The sequence below is a fragment of the Talaromyces marneffei genome, chromosome 6, assembly GCF_009556855.1.
Source record: "Talaromyces marneffei chromosome 6, complete sequence".
NCBI lineage: Eukaryota > Fungi > Ascomycota > Eurotiomycetes > Eurotiales > Trichocomaceae > Talaromyces > Talaromyces marneffei.
This window is the reverse complement of record NC_072353.1, coordinates 2,356,889-2,372,462: the sequence shown is the minus strand read 5'-3', so window position 1 is coordinate 2,372,462 and position 15,574 is coordinate 2,356,889. Positions and strand designations below refer to the sequence as shown.

The window sequence follows — 15,574 nt, the reverse complement described above, 5'->3', positions numbered from 1 at the left end:
CGATCCACCCAGCAAACCATTCGCCTGGACGAGTCTTGGACGCCGGCTTTGTGACACTCGACTCGCTACGCTGATTCATCAGTGGGGAAAGCGCCCCGAAAGACGCTGCATTCTTCATGACGCCAAGTGCATCGTGGGCTTTTTCTCCTGTCGATGTCGCGGCCTTCAAGCCTCGTTCTCTTATGCTTCTTGGCTGCGCGCAGTAAAGGGGGCCACTCAGGATCCAACCATTGCCTCGACAGGACAGCGCTGTTACCTACTACGTACTGGGAAGAAATACTTTGTTTACTCTGCGCTATGAACTCACCTACGTAGCAGTAGTAGTACGTAGTACTCCGACAATCGTTATGAAAATCTGATTACTATTGGAGGCTCGCCCCTGTCGATCGATCTTGGCTGCTCTCGGTTGTGATTGGCCTGCCACTTGCCGGGCGAAACATTTCATCTCTAGAAATCACCACGTGAACAATCTTCGTTTCAAGTCGCTGAACCAATCACATTGTTGGAACACTGGATGTATACTAGTTACTATGTAAGTAACATACTCTGTACTATGTAGCACAGGGTCGAATATTCAGTGATCTAACAGGCAGATGCTGTCATCTACTCGTAGTACGAACTACGATCGCCTTGATGCGAAACATTTTTTACGCTTATCGATATGCAGGGATAGCGATAAGCAGGTTTCGATAAGCAAGGATTCGACTATGACGTCTTCACATACTCTGATATTCCATCTACTATGTACCTGTAGTAGTACGTAGTAGTACGCAGTGGCTACTATCGACTAGGGATAATCTACCGACGTTTACGAGTGATCGTCGCAGGCTCAAACGCATCATCGTCATCGTCATCCTCGTCATCGCTCATCTCCGTAAATCCGGCTCTTGCTGTACGCGCAGCATTCCGTCGAACGGCACCCGTCGAACTGGCCTGCGATGCGAAATTCAGCGTCGTCTGCTGCGTTGATTTTGCTCCTCCCCGGCCACCGCGTCTTGTAGATGATGCGCCTGCTGTTACCGACGATGGCGCTGGGGAGCCTGCCTTTTTGCTGCGACTTTTTGATGCCGTTGTGGTAGTACTTGCCGCGGGTTTCCTTGCCGTAGTGGTCGACTTTTTGCCGCGCGATTGTTGGACAAAAAGGGCCTGCGAGTCATCCTCATCTGAGACGATTGCTTCGGGCTCCTCCATGGAGTCTTCAACCATGACCACATCTTCATCTTCATCGTCGTCCGACACAACAGTTTTCTTGCCTCTGCCTCCGCGTGATGCTGTACCGGATTTAGTAGTCGCAGTAGCAGTAGCAGCAGTTGCCCTCTTTCTTGTAGTAGTCGCCGCACCGCGTCCACCACGACCCCTTCCTCTACCCCGACCAGATGGTGCGGCTCTTTCGGTGCCATCTTCGGCAACATCTTCTTCAATCGGGTCACCACCTTCATTATCAGAATGAATCAATGCTCCAGGCTGGTCTTCCCATGCGCCATCAAACTCCGAATCCCAGCCGTCTGGCTTGGGCTTGAATTTCTTTTGTCCTCGAGTTCGTTTCACTGAACCTTTGGCGAACATGTCTTCCATTTGACCACGATATTTTTCCATTGCGTTTCGTAGTGATTGATGTGTCTCGTCCTCATCTTCAAAATCTGCATCGCGCTCTAACGTCAAGAGATGCTTGATCTGACTATCAAGTGACTCATTCACAAACAGCTCCATGGCATGCTTATCATCTTTGTCAACAAACTGAGTGACGGCGTCACCGAAAAGGTTCTGGGGCAGGATAGTCAGCGATTGCGCAGTGAGCAGCTCGCGTACTAATTGTTCGACTTTGACTGTATCGAGGGTCGATAAATGCGACACAGCTGCCTCAGCATCTAGATCGTCCTTTTTGCGTGACGTGGTGGTTTTTTTCTTTCGATGAAATTGTACAACGTCATTCACGTTGGCTACTTTACCCACGAAACGGTTGGAGAAGCGCTGTGGGTTTTCACAGTCAAAACTACCACCGTCCGGTGTAGAGGTTTCCACACGAAGACGGACAAGAGGAAGAGGAATTTCGGGTTCTTCGTCATCTCCAATATCATCTTCATGCGTCTCTAACCATTCTGCTTTGGCCTGCTCGATTAGGTCCTCAACGTAGGTCATCAGCAAACGTGTAATTTCAGTGCGGTTGTTCTCCTTTCGCGCCAATTTCTTGGCTGTTTTGTCTTCAGATAGCACAATCTCCTTCATAACGAATGGACGCACGGTCTTCAACGGTATTGGCTCGTTTTTGAATTCCCTCCCGGTAATAGATAGAATCGACACCTGCTTAGTGACGGCCTCACCTGGAACCAAAGACGTAGCCACTGAAGACCCGGGTTGCATAACATGAAAATTAGTTTCCGGATTCAGTTTGGGATCAATAAGACACTCGTGCTCATGGCCCCAAATAACCAAGTCAAGAAACTCTGGAAGAAAATTCTCTGGAAGATATCCCGTCTCCGTATAAGCGTGATGATTTTGATGGACGCAAATCAAATTGAACCAATCCTCCTTCTGCACCGAAGGCTGGAAGAATTTGACCTTGCCATCTCGAAACGTCCGAAACAATCGCTCATCGCGCACATTACTCAGACCATACAGCGCAAGTTTAGTGCGACCCTTCTGCAATAATACAGGTTTAACCTGTATGTTATCCGACTCCGGCGTTCGCCCATAATAATTCAACAACCCTGAAACCTGCAAGATATCCAACGCCGCTAAATGCCCTTCTCCAGACGGATCATCATGATTCCCATGAATCGAGAACACCGGAATGGCAACATTGATATCCAGATCCTCATAATTAACATGATTAAACGCCCCCTGGAAATTCTCACTAGCGTCACTCAGCAGCTCTAATTCACAGGGCTTGTCACCCAGACAATTTGCGCGTAAGGAGCGCATGACTTGATACATGGATTTGCGGGATGGTTTGTTTTCGTGGAATAAGTCGCCAGCCAACAACACCATGTCGACGTCGCGCTCTTTGGCGAGGCACATGATTTCGTGGAAGGTCTTCCAGCTGTCGTCGCCGCGGATGGGGTCGCGCTCGTTGTAGCCGACATGATTGTCAGTTGAGACGAGGATGCGGATTGTGTCGGCGTCTGTTGATATTAGGACGCCTGGTAGTATGATAGATGGCTATTATGATGACTTACCTCCTAAGGGTGGCATTTTGATGGGCGTATTTTATGAAAAACTGAGATGGAAAATAGGACTCAGGAGCAGCTTCTTAGTTGGTGAATCGGCGGGTGCTGCCTGGGGAGCTAGCTGGAAACTTGAAAACTGTCACCACCACAAATTACATGTGACGTATCATATTGATTATTCATGTAGATGAAAATTTGGCTAAGTTGTTATGAAACTTCGTCGGTTTCTTAGTAGTTGATAGCCTTTTGCCTGATCAACTTTTGACTCTTCGCGAAAGACGCGCGATGCATCAAAAGGCCGCTTATCGGCTTATCAGTTGGTGCCTGAGGCATACAAATTCTTGTACACAATTTTTTCTTCATTCGTCTGAAGTGACAATGACAGGATACGCGTTACAGTTCCGATAAAAACTATCTCAAGGTTTAATGCTTCTGGTTCCATATATTGCTATTCTGGTTCATGATTCATGATCATTGTCAAATTGAGTGGTTCTCGAAGGCCTGAACATTGAAGGCCAAAGTACCGCCCCCGATAACACCCGCCGTTAGTCAGCTCTGCATCAACGACTGGCTTGACTCATTTTGAACTTCATCCTTTTTCTGTACCTTTTCATCTGTTCTACCATCCATCCTCCAACCTCTTGGCTTAGTTCCTCGCTGACACGGCTTTCAACGAACGCTAACTCCCACGCGCACCGCACATAGCTTCAATCACCGACTGACTCAGCAGATTCTGGTCAGTCGCGCTCCATTTGCTCAAACCTTATCTCGAAACGTTTATGCCCTCAGAGCCTACTATCGTCTCGCAAAATTCTTCTCTAGACGTCCGAAATTCTCGCCTTACAACCTCTTCCCAGCATGGCAATGACCATCGTTGTGATGAACCGGTCTTCGACATTCTCCATCGCGAGGATGTCGGAGACCATGTCACGTCAAATGACCCGCCATCTTCCCCTCCCGCTGGCGCGCACGCCAGTGAAGACTCATTACGACGATTGAACGGGGTTGACAACGATGCCGTAATTGCATCTTCGCCATCGTCAACTCCTGGCGGTGGTGAAAATGGAGGTTCTCTAGATGACGTGTTTCGGTCTTCTCCGGCGTCGCATCGATCCAACAAGGTTTACGTTCTACGACCCAAACCCCGCCAATCTCTCGCGGGTCTTCCAAATGGTACGCTAACGCGATAACTAAGTCTCGAGAACAATTGCTCTTACTAACTTGTTATACAGAGGTTCTCACTCACATCCTCTCACACCTCAGTCCAGCTGCTCTCACTGCCATTGCACTTGTATCCCGCCGTTTCCATACGCTAGTCACTACCCCTCATGCCTGGAGAACAGCGTTCGGGCGCTACTTCCCAGGCCCCTACAGCATCGACCAGGATGTGACATCAGAAGGACTGGATTCGTCTAAACGCGCTTTCACTAGATTAACTGCATTGGCGTCGTGGCGCAGTGAGTATATCCTCCGAACACGACTACTGCGTTCTCTTGGTCGAGGAAAGCCAGCACTACTTCCTTCATCTGGCAAGCACAATGCTCGTGCTGGGGGTCTTCAAGGTGGATCAGCTCTTGTGACGTATACCTCTCAACTTCTATATCCCATCACTCATATCGATGCCTTGTTCACACCTACCAATGCCAAGAAGTCTCCGCTGTTCATTCATGGAGCCGCGGAGGAAGGCGTTGCTTCTATGAGTGATCCTTCAGCTGGAAAGTCCGGTCCCTGGGGCCTGTACGGTCATCCTCTTTTCCAGCATTTCACAGACATGTATTCCGGTGAAGCAGAATATGGTCTAGGGTCGGGTGATATGGTTGGAGTGCCGAACTCCATGGACGTCAGCCAACCATATGGAATGATCTACGGTGAAGGATGTCCTAGAGGTCGCAGCTACTACGTATCGTCTGATGAGAAACGCGGTCGCTTTCTCGGTGGTTCGGAGCTACATTCAGAGCCTGCTTTGGGTATCCCTGACATTCAAAACTTCGCAACTGGTGTTAGTTCAGTATGGATTGCCAAATCTCCGAACGTTTTAAAGATGACAAACAATATGTTTGGTATCTTATGCGGTTCTACCGCGGGTGTATTGACTGCATACTCCCTTGGAAGCAGTCATTCGCATGAACGTCGGTTTGAGCCTGGTCAAATTACAGCTAGATGGGTCATTAGTCCTGGTGTGCCGATTATTTCTATCTCGGTGGATGAAAACTTTTCGACAAAACGATACTCTACGCGCCGGATCTGGGCTACAGTTTTGAACGCTCTAGGAGAAGTTTATTACCTGACGGAGCTTCCAGCTCTGCCCGACTCCAATCAGACGGCATTGCCCGAAGTACTGGAAAGGAGAGCATGGAAGACTGGTCGTAGTGTCCGTTGGGAACTTGTTGAGTCTACTCGCCGTGTCGCTCGTCCTGATCCATATAACCGAGACATGGTCGATGGTAGCTACAGTCCACGGTCTTCTGCCGATTCAATGGGCTTAAGCGAGAGCCAAATTATTGCAGAAACAAAGGAGATTGAGAAGTATCTCGCGTTCAAGCCCAAGCATTTTCGCAAGGTATGCGAAGGTTGGGACATGCAAAGACAGTTTAAGGTCGATTTCGCTGGCGACGATATGAACGGCGCTGGTGAACAAGTCTTTATCATCAACTGTGGATTTGACCAAGACCAACCTGCTTCAATTCGTCGTCATGTCCGTCAGAAAATATCAGGAGCGGCACTGACCAGCTCTGAGTCGCCGAAAGGGTCGAGTTTCAAGCCAGTGACCTCCCTATTCGGTGGACCAAGTACGCCTCAGTCGTCTGAGCCTACTAGTCAGTCCCGGTCTCGAGCTTCAAGTCATGCCAGACATAGCCTGTCGACTATTTCCAATACTGAATGGAGAGCAACTGATTTCATCTTCAGTGGTTCCAAGTTTGCTCGATTGACTTGTACAGCAATCGACATGTCGACTCTGGCACAACTAACTGTCGCCGAAGACCCTTTGCTTGGAATGTCGACTGCATCCAATATGTCGTCACCTGCTTCTTCACCGTTACCACATATGCAAAGTTCGGGGTCAGAATCTGGTGTGCCTGGACAACGAGCTCGTTTTCTGGCCGTAGGAACTGATTCCGGATCTGTATATGTCTGGAACATGCGTGTTCCGCCGAGCCGTACTTCGGGGCTTATTAATACTGTCTCGCCTGTTCGGATCATCCAGACAGAGTCGCCTCAAGTTGCTTGTCTTGCATTGACATCTCTCTATCTGGTCCATGGCGGAAATGATGGGTTAGTTCAAGCCTGGGATCCTTTGGCGTCGACGACACGGCCGATCCGTACATTGCATTCTAGATTCTCGTCACGTGCCCGTCGTCGTCTCATCCAGGCTGAAGCATCCATCTTGGGTGTTGGAAACAATTACTTTGCTGCCGGCGCAATTTGTCTGGATCCAGATCCAACCGTGTTACGAGGTATCGTTTCTCTTGGAACCCATATTCGCTTCTGGTCGTACAGTTCTTCCGCGGCCGATGAATACAAGTCTAACAAGCGGCGTCGTCGACGATCTCACCGAGGCAGCAACTCATCATCGGAAGGACAGCGCTTCACCAGCACTGGTCGCGGTGCTTTGAAAGACTTCATTGAAGATGAGCATCATGAGATGAAGCGACAAATTGTCGAGGATGAAAAACAGAGAGAACACCTAAGCTATCGATTTGGAACCGATCTGCTTGGACCCGACGCAACTGAAGAAGAGCTCATCGCTTATGCCCAATTGTTGAGCGAAGAGAGTTTGAACAACGATGCGCTTAAGCATAAGGAAAGTGGAACCAGTACCAGGGCCAGCAGTGTATCCAGCGATACCATAGCTGCCTTTGATAGCTCTTACCCACCACGTGAATTCTCCTCATCATCTTCACCGGCCCTCGAGACTGTCGAGGAAGAGCTCGCTCCCGACATCGCAGAAGCAATTCGCTTGAGTCTACTCGACGAGGCTCCACATTCGTCTGACCAATGGCAGAAGACACCATCGACGTCGTCGTTCAGCACGTCATCAATCCCAATCAAGTATACTAAGGGTACAAAATCAAAATCCAGACGTCGTCAACCATCTAGTTCCCCGCCGGAGGAGGCCGCCGCCGTCCCCGAAGGCAGCAATCAGCAGGAAATGGACGATTTGGAGTTTGCGATTCAATTGAGCCTCGTTGAGGAGCAGAGTCGCGAGACTTCCTATCAGCAGGAGGAGTTCCCGGCATTAGTGTCTAGTCCATACGGCAATTCGGGTAGTCGCAAGGGGAAGGGACGAGCGTAGTCATTGTTCTGTTTATATCGTTTTTGGATTCTCTGTATCTTTTGGGGATCTTAATATCCCCCCTTAATAGTTCTCAAGTACTTCGATCTGTTCAACACTTAATTGACATCATTCATCTTACGTTCAGTTCCCATTTTGCATATACCGAACATAAAGTTATATAACGTATACCACGTCGGCTTACCACGTGACAAGCTCTCTGGGTTACAAATCTACAAAGCTTCCAGTTGCCGCCAATGCCATCATTCTTCGCCAATGGTACAAGATGTTTTGACGAGATGATTGCTCCGCTAGATTTGCGTTTGTTAACCTAGGAAATGAGGTTGACTTGACCTCTGTCCTCAACTACAACTAGGAGGCCTCGTTATTCTTGAAAGTCTACCATACGTTCATCGTTAACTAACTAATGCTTAATATTATCCCGCTTATGCAAGCCAATTCAAGATGCATCAGCCACGTCAGTTCGGATATCATACGGCGTAGGATCATAGGTTACTTCTTATCAGGTGAGCTCGCATATCAGCCCCCAAGTCGCAAGCCGCACTGACGCCGAACGCCTCTTGATCAGAAGGGTAGCTAGCTACGGAGTCCCTACACAGCAAGTAGAAACGGTCGCATTGAGCATAGTTCCTTATCTGTTGCGCTTCCTCACCTCGCTAGTTATTTGACTGCCTCCTTCGGAACGAAACGAACCCATTGTCTACAACAAATTCAAATATCAGAAAGCCAATAAATCACCACACCAAGAACGGAAAAGCAGATCATTGACAAGAGTCAGACCAGGCAAGAAGGGGAAACAATTCCCCAGTGGCGTAAGAGGTGGATAAGACGCCGATGATTGAGATCAACAGATTTAGACCAATCGGGTAGTTATTGAAGAGGGAAGATCAAGCAGGTAAGTAGTAAGTACATCACGTGAGCCTCCGGCAGTCTCCGTGCTTGTGTTTTCTGACATCCATCCCGTTATCAGGCCAAACGAGCGACCAATCGGCCAGGGGCACAGTGGGGTCCGTACCTCCGTTCCGATGCTGTGAGTGGCCAGCAGCAAGGCGGCAATGGACACTATCTGCGTCATTGCACCTGAGTGGATGCCCAGCCGGTGCAGCTTTTCCCGATTGAGGGCCCATCCCGACTGTTCTTCGGTCGCTGATTGGCGCCTTCTCTCAAGTTCCACGCGGATAACGACTGGCTAAGAGCCTAAGACGCGTACCGAGACGTAGAGCCGCTCCAGTGATTCGATCAGTTGGATCAGCACGAAACTAGCGATCCAATCAGTCGACGGACTCAAGGGTTTCCCCCCCCCAGAAATGGCAAGTTTTCACGCATGCATGCATGATGCACCCGCCAGATGGGCATGGAGAATTAATTCCATGGAACTTGGGTAGAAAACAGCAGCACTAAGAGTCGAAGAAGTGAAACTCTAAACCAAAATGTCCCTGGTCCCACTCTTGGATATTACAGCTAACTACTGTTGTTGCTATGTTATCAGAGAAGAAAAATTTTTTCTCTTCCTTTTTCTTTATCTGGCAAGCGCTTAATTACCCCTCCCCCCTGTCCCTGTCCCTGTACCTGTCCCTCTTGCAGGAATTGTCGATCTGCATTCCAGGTTCTACTTAAGATAGCTTCAACCCCGTCTCTGTGTCACAGAGTAGACTTTTGCCAACGCGACAATTATTATCTTTTTCAACCAGTCCATGGACCGAGAGACGCTGATCGACATTTTATCACAGCGAAAGAGCATAGTCCGGCACTTCAAGTGGCGGTAAACTGCTGCACACGAGGCCCGTATAGATCACACATTTTCTCAGTATCGGTCGTATGCTATATCTACGGAGTACTTGCTTAGGAAAAACCGCACGCGACACCCTTTTATAGCCCCACAGCGCCACGATCTGGTAAACAACATTTGAACAAAATGTCGGCATCGAATACTAGCGAAACCCCGTCCTTGGACAAGAACAATGCCACTGCGGCGCCCGATGCACCTGTACCAATTGAGCAGACCGAGAAGCATCTTGTTCAGTTGGATGAACTGAACGCTGCTGACAGGGCTCTAGCGGAACAGTTTGGTTATCAACCGGTATGCCCAATGCAACTTAAAAAAGCGCGAGAGAACACAAAAAACTCTCCTCTTTAATCGCACGTATTGATGCAAAGTAACAGGTCTTCAAGCGCGAATTCGGTTACCTATCCACCTTTTCGTTCGCTTTCAGTATCTCCGGTCTGTTTGCGACCATCGCAACCACCTTCTCATACCCCCTGTATGCTGGTGGTTCCGCCTCCGCAATCTGGTGTTGGCTCATATCCGGTGCGGGATGTATGTGTCTTGCCGCATCTGTGGCGGAATTGGTCTCCGCTTACCCTACCAGCGGTGGTCTGTATTTCACTGTCTCTCGTCTTGCGCCTCCACGATGGGTGCCGTCTCTCAGTTGGTTGACTGGTTGGATTAACTTGCTTGGTCAAGTTGCTGGTATTGCTTCTTCCGAGTATGGTTCGGCGCAGATGTTGCTCGCTGCCGTCTCGATGAGTCGTGATTTTGAGTGGGTTCCTACGACGGGACTTACGATCGGTGTCATGGCCGCGTTGACTGTTCTCTGTGGTGTTCTCAACTCCTTGCCTACCGGCTGGATGGAGAAGATGACTCGGTCATACGTTATTTTCCATTTGCTTGTTTTGGTGACTTGCTGTATTGCCTTGTTGGTCAAGACGGAGGACAAGCATGATGCGAAATACGTCTTTACCAATGTTGAGCAAAATTCGGGTTGGACGCCGACTGGGTTCTCGTTCTTGTTTGGCTTTTTGTCTGTCTCGTGGACCATGACGGATTACGATGCTACCGCCCATATTGCTGAAGAGTGAGGTCTCCCATTTCTACTTTGCTCGGACTTGTGTGCTAATAGAGTAGAATCCGTGATCCCGAAGTCAAGGCTCCCTGGGCCATCTTCCTCGCCATGGGCGCCGTCTACGTCCTCGGATTCTTCTTCAACCTCGTCCTTTGCTTCTGCATGGGTGACGTATCCTCCATCCTCGCATCCCCCATGGCACAACCCGTGGCCCAGATCTTCTACAACAGCCTTGGCAAATCAGGCGGTCTCGTCTATACCGCTTGCGCCTTCATCCTCTTGCAATTCATCTGCTTCACCGCCACCCAGGCTCTCGCCCGTACCGTGTTCGCATTCTCCCGTGATCGCCTGTTGCCATTCTCCAATATCTGGCGCAAAGTGAACTCGACGACTGGTACCCCCTTGTACGCTGTCTGGTTCTCCGTCTTCTGGTGCATTGCCATCAACTTGATTGGTCTGGGTAGCTACACAGCTATTTTGGGTGTCTTCAACATCACCGCCATCGCTCTTGACTGGTCCTACGTCATCCCCGTTGTCTGCAAACTCCTCTGGAACCGCTTTGAGCCTGGCCCATGGCACATGGGAAAATTCTCCACTATCGTTAACCTGTGGGCTGTGATCTGGACCGTGTTTGCCTCCGTTATCTTTTTCTTCCCTACCGCGCGACCCGTTACCGGTGAGACCATGAATTATGCGATTGTGTTCATGGCGTTTATCCTGTTGTGCGCTATGGTGTATTGGTATGTACGTGGAAAGAAGTTTTATGTTGGTCCGCTCAAGGAGACTACTATTCAGGGACAGACTGGGGGTGTTTTGGAGGCGGTTCCTGTTAAGACGGAGAAATCGAATTGACCTGGTCTTTGAAACGGGGGGTTAGAAGGATAAGACTTGCTAGAGAGGAATGATTGTTCGCAGACTTACAAGTTAATATTTGGAATTAATTTCTAATCACTTGCCTGGAAATTCATGTAGTATAATGATAATAGATAAGAGTCAATCTGAAAATTTCACTTATGTCGCTCGATGATTACTACATCTCAGCTATCTCCCAACAGGCGCAATGCCAACGGCCATAGTCATCGAAGTACCATATGCCTAACCCAAACCTCAGATCTATACCAGATATCAAAAATCATCGTAGAAGGTCAGCGCCCTGGTTGTTAATCCCTTCTCCATATGATATGGACGTAAATGAATCCCTATTCTCCCAACCAATCACCTCGCATCCTCACAATTCGTACTTGGAGCTGCGGACTTAGCTTAACCCCACAAAACCCGGGGATCTCGGTCGGTTTATTGCCCGATTCATCTCCACCGCTATCATTTCTTCAGAGAAAAAGGCGTTCTGAATGGATGTTTCGAATGTGATTTCTTCTCAAGACAAGAAGGGATCGTCGCAGTATTGAGATGACGTGATGTAGGGAGGGTATTAAAAGGGCGCCTGTCTAGGCTATCGGGTGCCTGGAAACGGATTTTCTCGATACAGTCGCATATACAGAACAAGATGCCGTCGTACAAGAATATCGACTCATACTTAGATCAAATCCAGAAGGATAAGACTCCTGTTCTTGGGCTGACGGTCGGAAAGCGTCAGGATGTGACTCCGGGTGTCAAAATACCAAAAGCCGGTATGTTTCCTGTACCCTCAATAATCATGTACATAAACCAATCAATGATAGACGCCCAAAACCCTCCTGAACTACGCCTGCCCCAATCTCTCGCCTCATCAAGCGATACCTACCTCATGATCGCAATCGACATCGACGCCCCCTTCCCCTCCTGGCGCGGCCTAGGTCCGATCTTGCACTGGGTCCAACCAAACCTCAAACTCGACCCTGCTACCGGCCGGTCTACTGGCAGCTCCGTCCGCTGACTCCTTCATCGCGAACTACATTGGCCCTGCGCCACCACCACCCAGCTCACCGCATCGGTACTGTTTCTTCTTGTACAAGCAGCCTGAGGGGCTAGATGTGGCCAAGTATGTATCCAAACGCGGGGGGAAGAAAGTCGGGAATGCAGCAAGGATGTGGTTTGATTTGGAGAAGTATGAGAGGGAGTTGGGACTGAAGGAGGGGATTGTGGAGGGGAACTTTCTTATTAGTAATTAACTCTTCTGATTGAAGTGTTCTCTTATGTATGTGTGTGTGTTGGCTTTTGTCGAGATACCCTGCTTAATCGCGCTATTCTTGATCCAACGACGTTGGAAAGCTTAAAACTCGCATAGATGAACATTCCAAGGTTCCAATGTAGTCAATTCACAAGCCCTGATAGGTCCAGACTTGCCACCTTGCATCACTCTACTCATACAACCCGTTTCTAAACGCAACAAAAACTTTATTATATACCTATCATCTACATCATGCTCAAACACGTACCACGAGGCAAAACCAATACACGCCAGTCAGGAACATTGAGCTTTGAAAAACATCTTGTAGGGCCCATTTGTCAGATCAACTACATCCACTACCACCATATCAATCTCGACGAATCCATCAACAACTCGGCGAAAGATAATTTCAGAAATGTTCGCAAACCCACCCACTTTCACCAGCATCATCCTCGTTACAACCTTTCTATCTACCGCAACCGCGAGACCACTTGCTACTACAGCAACCGTCGAGTTTCAATATGTAAGCTCATTGCTACAGAAAGGTTAAAATGAGGACAAAAAATTGACTTTTTCTTTTTCCAATTGTACCAGGACGTCAAGTCAATGACAACAAACTCAAATCTGGAACCTCGAACGCAAACAGAGTCAAAACCTCTAGGCATCGCTCCAAAAGTCCTCATGGCATCGTGGCCTGTGGTTTCGCCATTGATTGAACTGATTCCTACCGAATATGAGGAATGAAACAATAAAGTCAAAATATGGCAAATGTGCGACGTCCATGGACTACCGGGAGCTTGAGTTGGTAATGAGGAAAACTTTGTTGACATGTGGTGTGACGGGGGATAGATCCATGGATGTACTATGAGTATACTGGTCGTGGGTTGACCTGGTTTACTCGATTGACTATCTGGCACTTTGCAATGTCGAACACATGTTACAAATATTTTATCCTGTGCTTGCGCTCCATCTGACCTATTGATACTTTTGCGTGAACTTAGGGTTAAAGGGGATATTGTACCGAAATTAATGTCTTTGTTCTTGGGCCGCTAGCTTCTATTCGCCTTTTAATGTTGACACTACGTATTAGTATTGTTCACTGAGACGATTGGCCAATATTCAGTCATAGGAGATAGATACTACCCAGGAAAGTCCTGATAACTAAACGCCGCCGCGCCGTGCTGAATGCAAAAGCCCTAGGAGATAGTTACCACAACCTTAGGTGCTTATATACACCATGTAGCTAAATAAGCGTATCTTTATAGTAATGACTCATGGACCCCGCATTCATATGGCTATCACCGCCATAGAATCCAGTCTTCCGTCACCGAATATACCCTACGAAACCCTCCATTATCCGGTTCTGGTTCTGTACCTAACTATCAGGTTAAAGCTCGTTAAAATCCGTCAACATCTCTTTCCAGATATGCAACTCCCCACAGAAATATATGATCTTGTAGGTCTTTAGAAAAACATGATTATGCCTATTTCTAACCCCCACGTCTACTACAGATTACATTTCATGTCGAAAAGACTATATACAAGTACGATGAGTTTGTAGGAGGCGACCTCGACGGCACTCAGGAGCATACCAGCAGCGAATACAAGGTCCGACGACAACTAGCCAGCTTGCGTCTGGCCAGTAGAGGTTTCTGTGGTAGCGCATCGCGGCATCTCTTTCGACGTATCACCGTAAGCCTTTATGCCCCTGGTAGTATCATCACGGGTCTTGTGCCGTTAGTCCGGTTTGTGGAAATATCCAAAAGCCGACTGGCGCAATACGTCCGTGAAGTTGAGCTTGGGTTTGATGGGATACCCAAGCACGCCGATGATAGACCCGATCTCGATGATTTCGCGGGGATGTTGTCGCCTTGCTTGGCTCGGTTCGCGAATCTCAAGGAGCTCTCATTTGGTGGCCCACGGCCCGTTCCCCTCCTTTCTCTGGAGGAGACGAGGTCATACATCAATACCGTAGTCATGGCCCTTCGCTACGTGGCCATTCCAAGGCTCGAGGAACTCGTGCTCCATTTCCCGCTCTGCCATGATTTCGGTCAATTTTTCCCTCCGAAACCAAGTGCCGTACAAATACCCATTACAGATATCCTTCGCCAACTCCAACGTCTCGAACTGAACGTCTGCGTGTATACAACTGGCCGTCATCAACGACACTGGCGTCATGATCCGATCTTACCGGAACATGAAGCTCTACCAAACCAAACCCATGCGTCGTATTTGTATCGGATGCTTGAGCCCGCGATCAACCTGACATCCCTCTCAATAAGCAGCGAGGACACTCTAAACCTTGACCCGATCAAGTTCTCTTCTTCCATAAAACTCCGATTCCTATCATTGACCGGCGTATCCATATCCGCGCACAACCTTCTAACGCTCATCAACCAATCCAGCACGACCATAGAAAGCATCTTTCTAGACCTCGTCGCCCTAAACAGCGAAACATGGCACAAAGTATTACTCGAACTATCCAAGTTACCATGCCTGATCGACTTTTACATCGAGTCTAGCGGATACTCATCGACGGGATCAAGCTCCCATCTAGCAACAATCATTCCTCCCGATCCAGACTATCAACCTAACCTCGAAACTTACAGCAAAGAAGACATCCTCGCTCTTGGGGCCCTGCAACGCGCCGTGAATGCGAATCGAATCAAAGCGCGGCTAAATCCGTTCTCAAAGTTTTATTATATGTATATTGAAGATACTGAACGGGAGGCTAAGAGACAGTACCTGTATTTTGAATCTTGAAAGGAGAGGGATTATCAATGTGCAGTGGTCTGGTATGTCAATACCCAAGTACCTCAAAGTAAGTAGCTGGAAGAGAAACGGAGAGAAATCGGGAATCAAAAGAAGACCAACAAGATCATCGAAATGTCACGAGTCTGTAAATGTGTACGTACTACGTGCTCACGGTGCTGTACTACATAGGTACCTAGCTAGGTACCTGTTCATGTCCGTCCGAGTCGGTGACGTATATCCCATTGGGACACGTGATGGTGGTTAGCCCTACTTTCCACTTCCGCGGATTACTAGCGACTACGTACACATTATTTTGCGAACGAAAGGATATGGGATACAGCTTATTGAATGGAGATTATGCAGATTCAATAAATAAATTGATCATTATAGAAGGTATATCTTTTCTAGG

The 15,574-nt window shown here is 48.4% G+C and overlaps 6 protein-coding genes across 6 annotated transcripts; 5 read left to right on the top strand and 1 right to left on the bottom strand.

Annotated features, from left to right (window-relative positions):
• Positions 1-798: 798 nt before the first annotated feature.
• EYB26_008364 (uncharacterized protein) lies at positions 799-3,192 on the bottom strand (the record flags this gene model as incomplete). Its single annotated transcript, XM_054267619.1, has 2 exons — positions 799-3,122; positions 3,177-3,192. 2 exons carry the CDS (start codon positions 3,190-3,192, stop codon positions 799-801), a joined length of 2,340 nt encoding a protein of 779 aa, XP_054123594.1.
• Positions 3,193-3,946: 754 nt separating this feature from the next.
• On the top strand, positions 3,947-7,461 carry EYB26_008363 (uncharacterized protein; the record flags this gene model as incomplete). The annotated part of the gene is made up of 2 exons (XM_054267618.1): positions 3,947-4,340; positions 4,400-7,461. 2 exons carry the CDS (start codon positions 3,947-3,949, stop codon positions 7,459-7,461), a joined length of 3,456 nt encoding a protein of 1,151 aa, XP_054123593.1.
• A 1,915-nt stretch (positions 7,462-9,376) lies between these two features.
• EYB26_008362 (uncharacterized protein) lies at positions 9,377-11,156 on the top strand (the record flags this gene model as incomplete). The annotated part of the gene is made up of 3 exons (XM_054267617.1): positions 9,377-9,541; positions 9,625-10,316; positions 10,367-11,156. 3 exons carry the CDS (start codon positions 9,377-9,379, stop codon positions 11,154-11,156), a joined length of 1,647 nt encoding a protein of 548 aa, XP_054123592.1.
• Positions 11,157-11,808: 652 nt separating this feature from the next.
• On the top strand, positions 11,809-12,177 carry EYB26_008361 (uncharacterized protein; the record flags this gene model as incomplete). Its single annotated transcript, XM_054267616.1, has 2 exons — positions 11,809-11,932; positions 11,984-12,177. The coding sequence occupies 2 exons, from the start codon at positions 11,809-11,811 to the stop codon at positions 12,175-12,177; spliced, it is 318 nt and encodes a 105-aa protein (XP_054123591.1).
• Positions 12,178-12,826: 649 nt separating this feature from the next.
• Positions 12,827-13,155, top strand: EYB26_008360 (uncharacterized protein; the record flags this gene model as incomplete). The annotated part of the gene is made up of 2 exons (XM_054267615.1): positions 12,827-12,934; positions 13,006-13,155. The coding sequence occupies 2 exons, from the start codon at positions 12,827-12,829 to the stop codon at positions 13,153-13,155; spliced, it is 258 nt and encodes an 85-aa protein (XP_054123590.1).
• A 682-nt stretch (positions 13,156-13,837) lies between these two features.
• Positions 13,838-15,174, top strand: EYB26_008359 (uncharacterized protein; the record flags this gene model as incomplete). The annotated part of the gene is made up of 2 exons (XM_054267614.1): positions 13,838-13,867; positions 13,924-15,174. 2 exons carry the CDS (start codon positions 13,838-13,840, stop codon positions 15,172-15,174), a joined length of 1,281 nt encoding a protein of 426 aa, XP_054123589.1.
• Between the last annotated feature and the right edge of the window lie 400 nt (positions 15,175-15,574).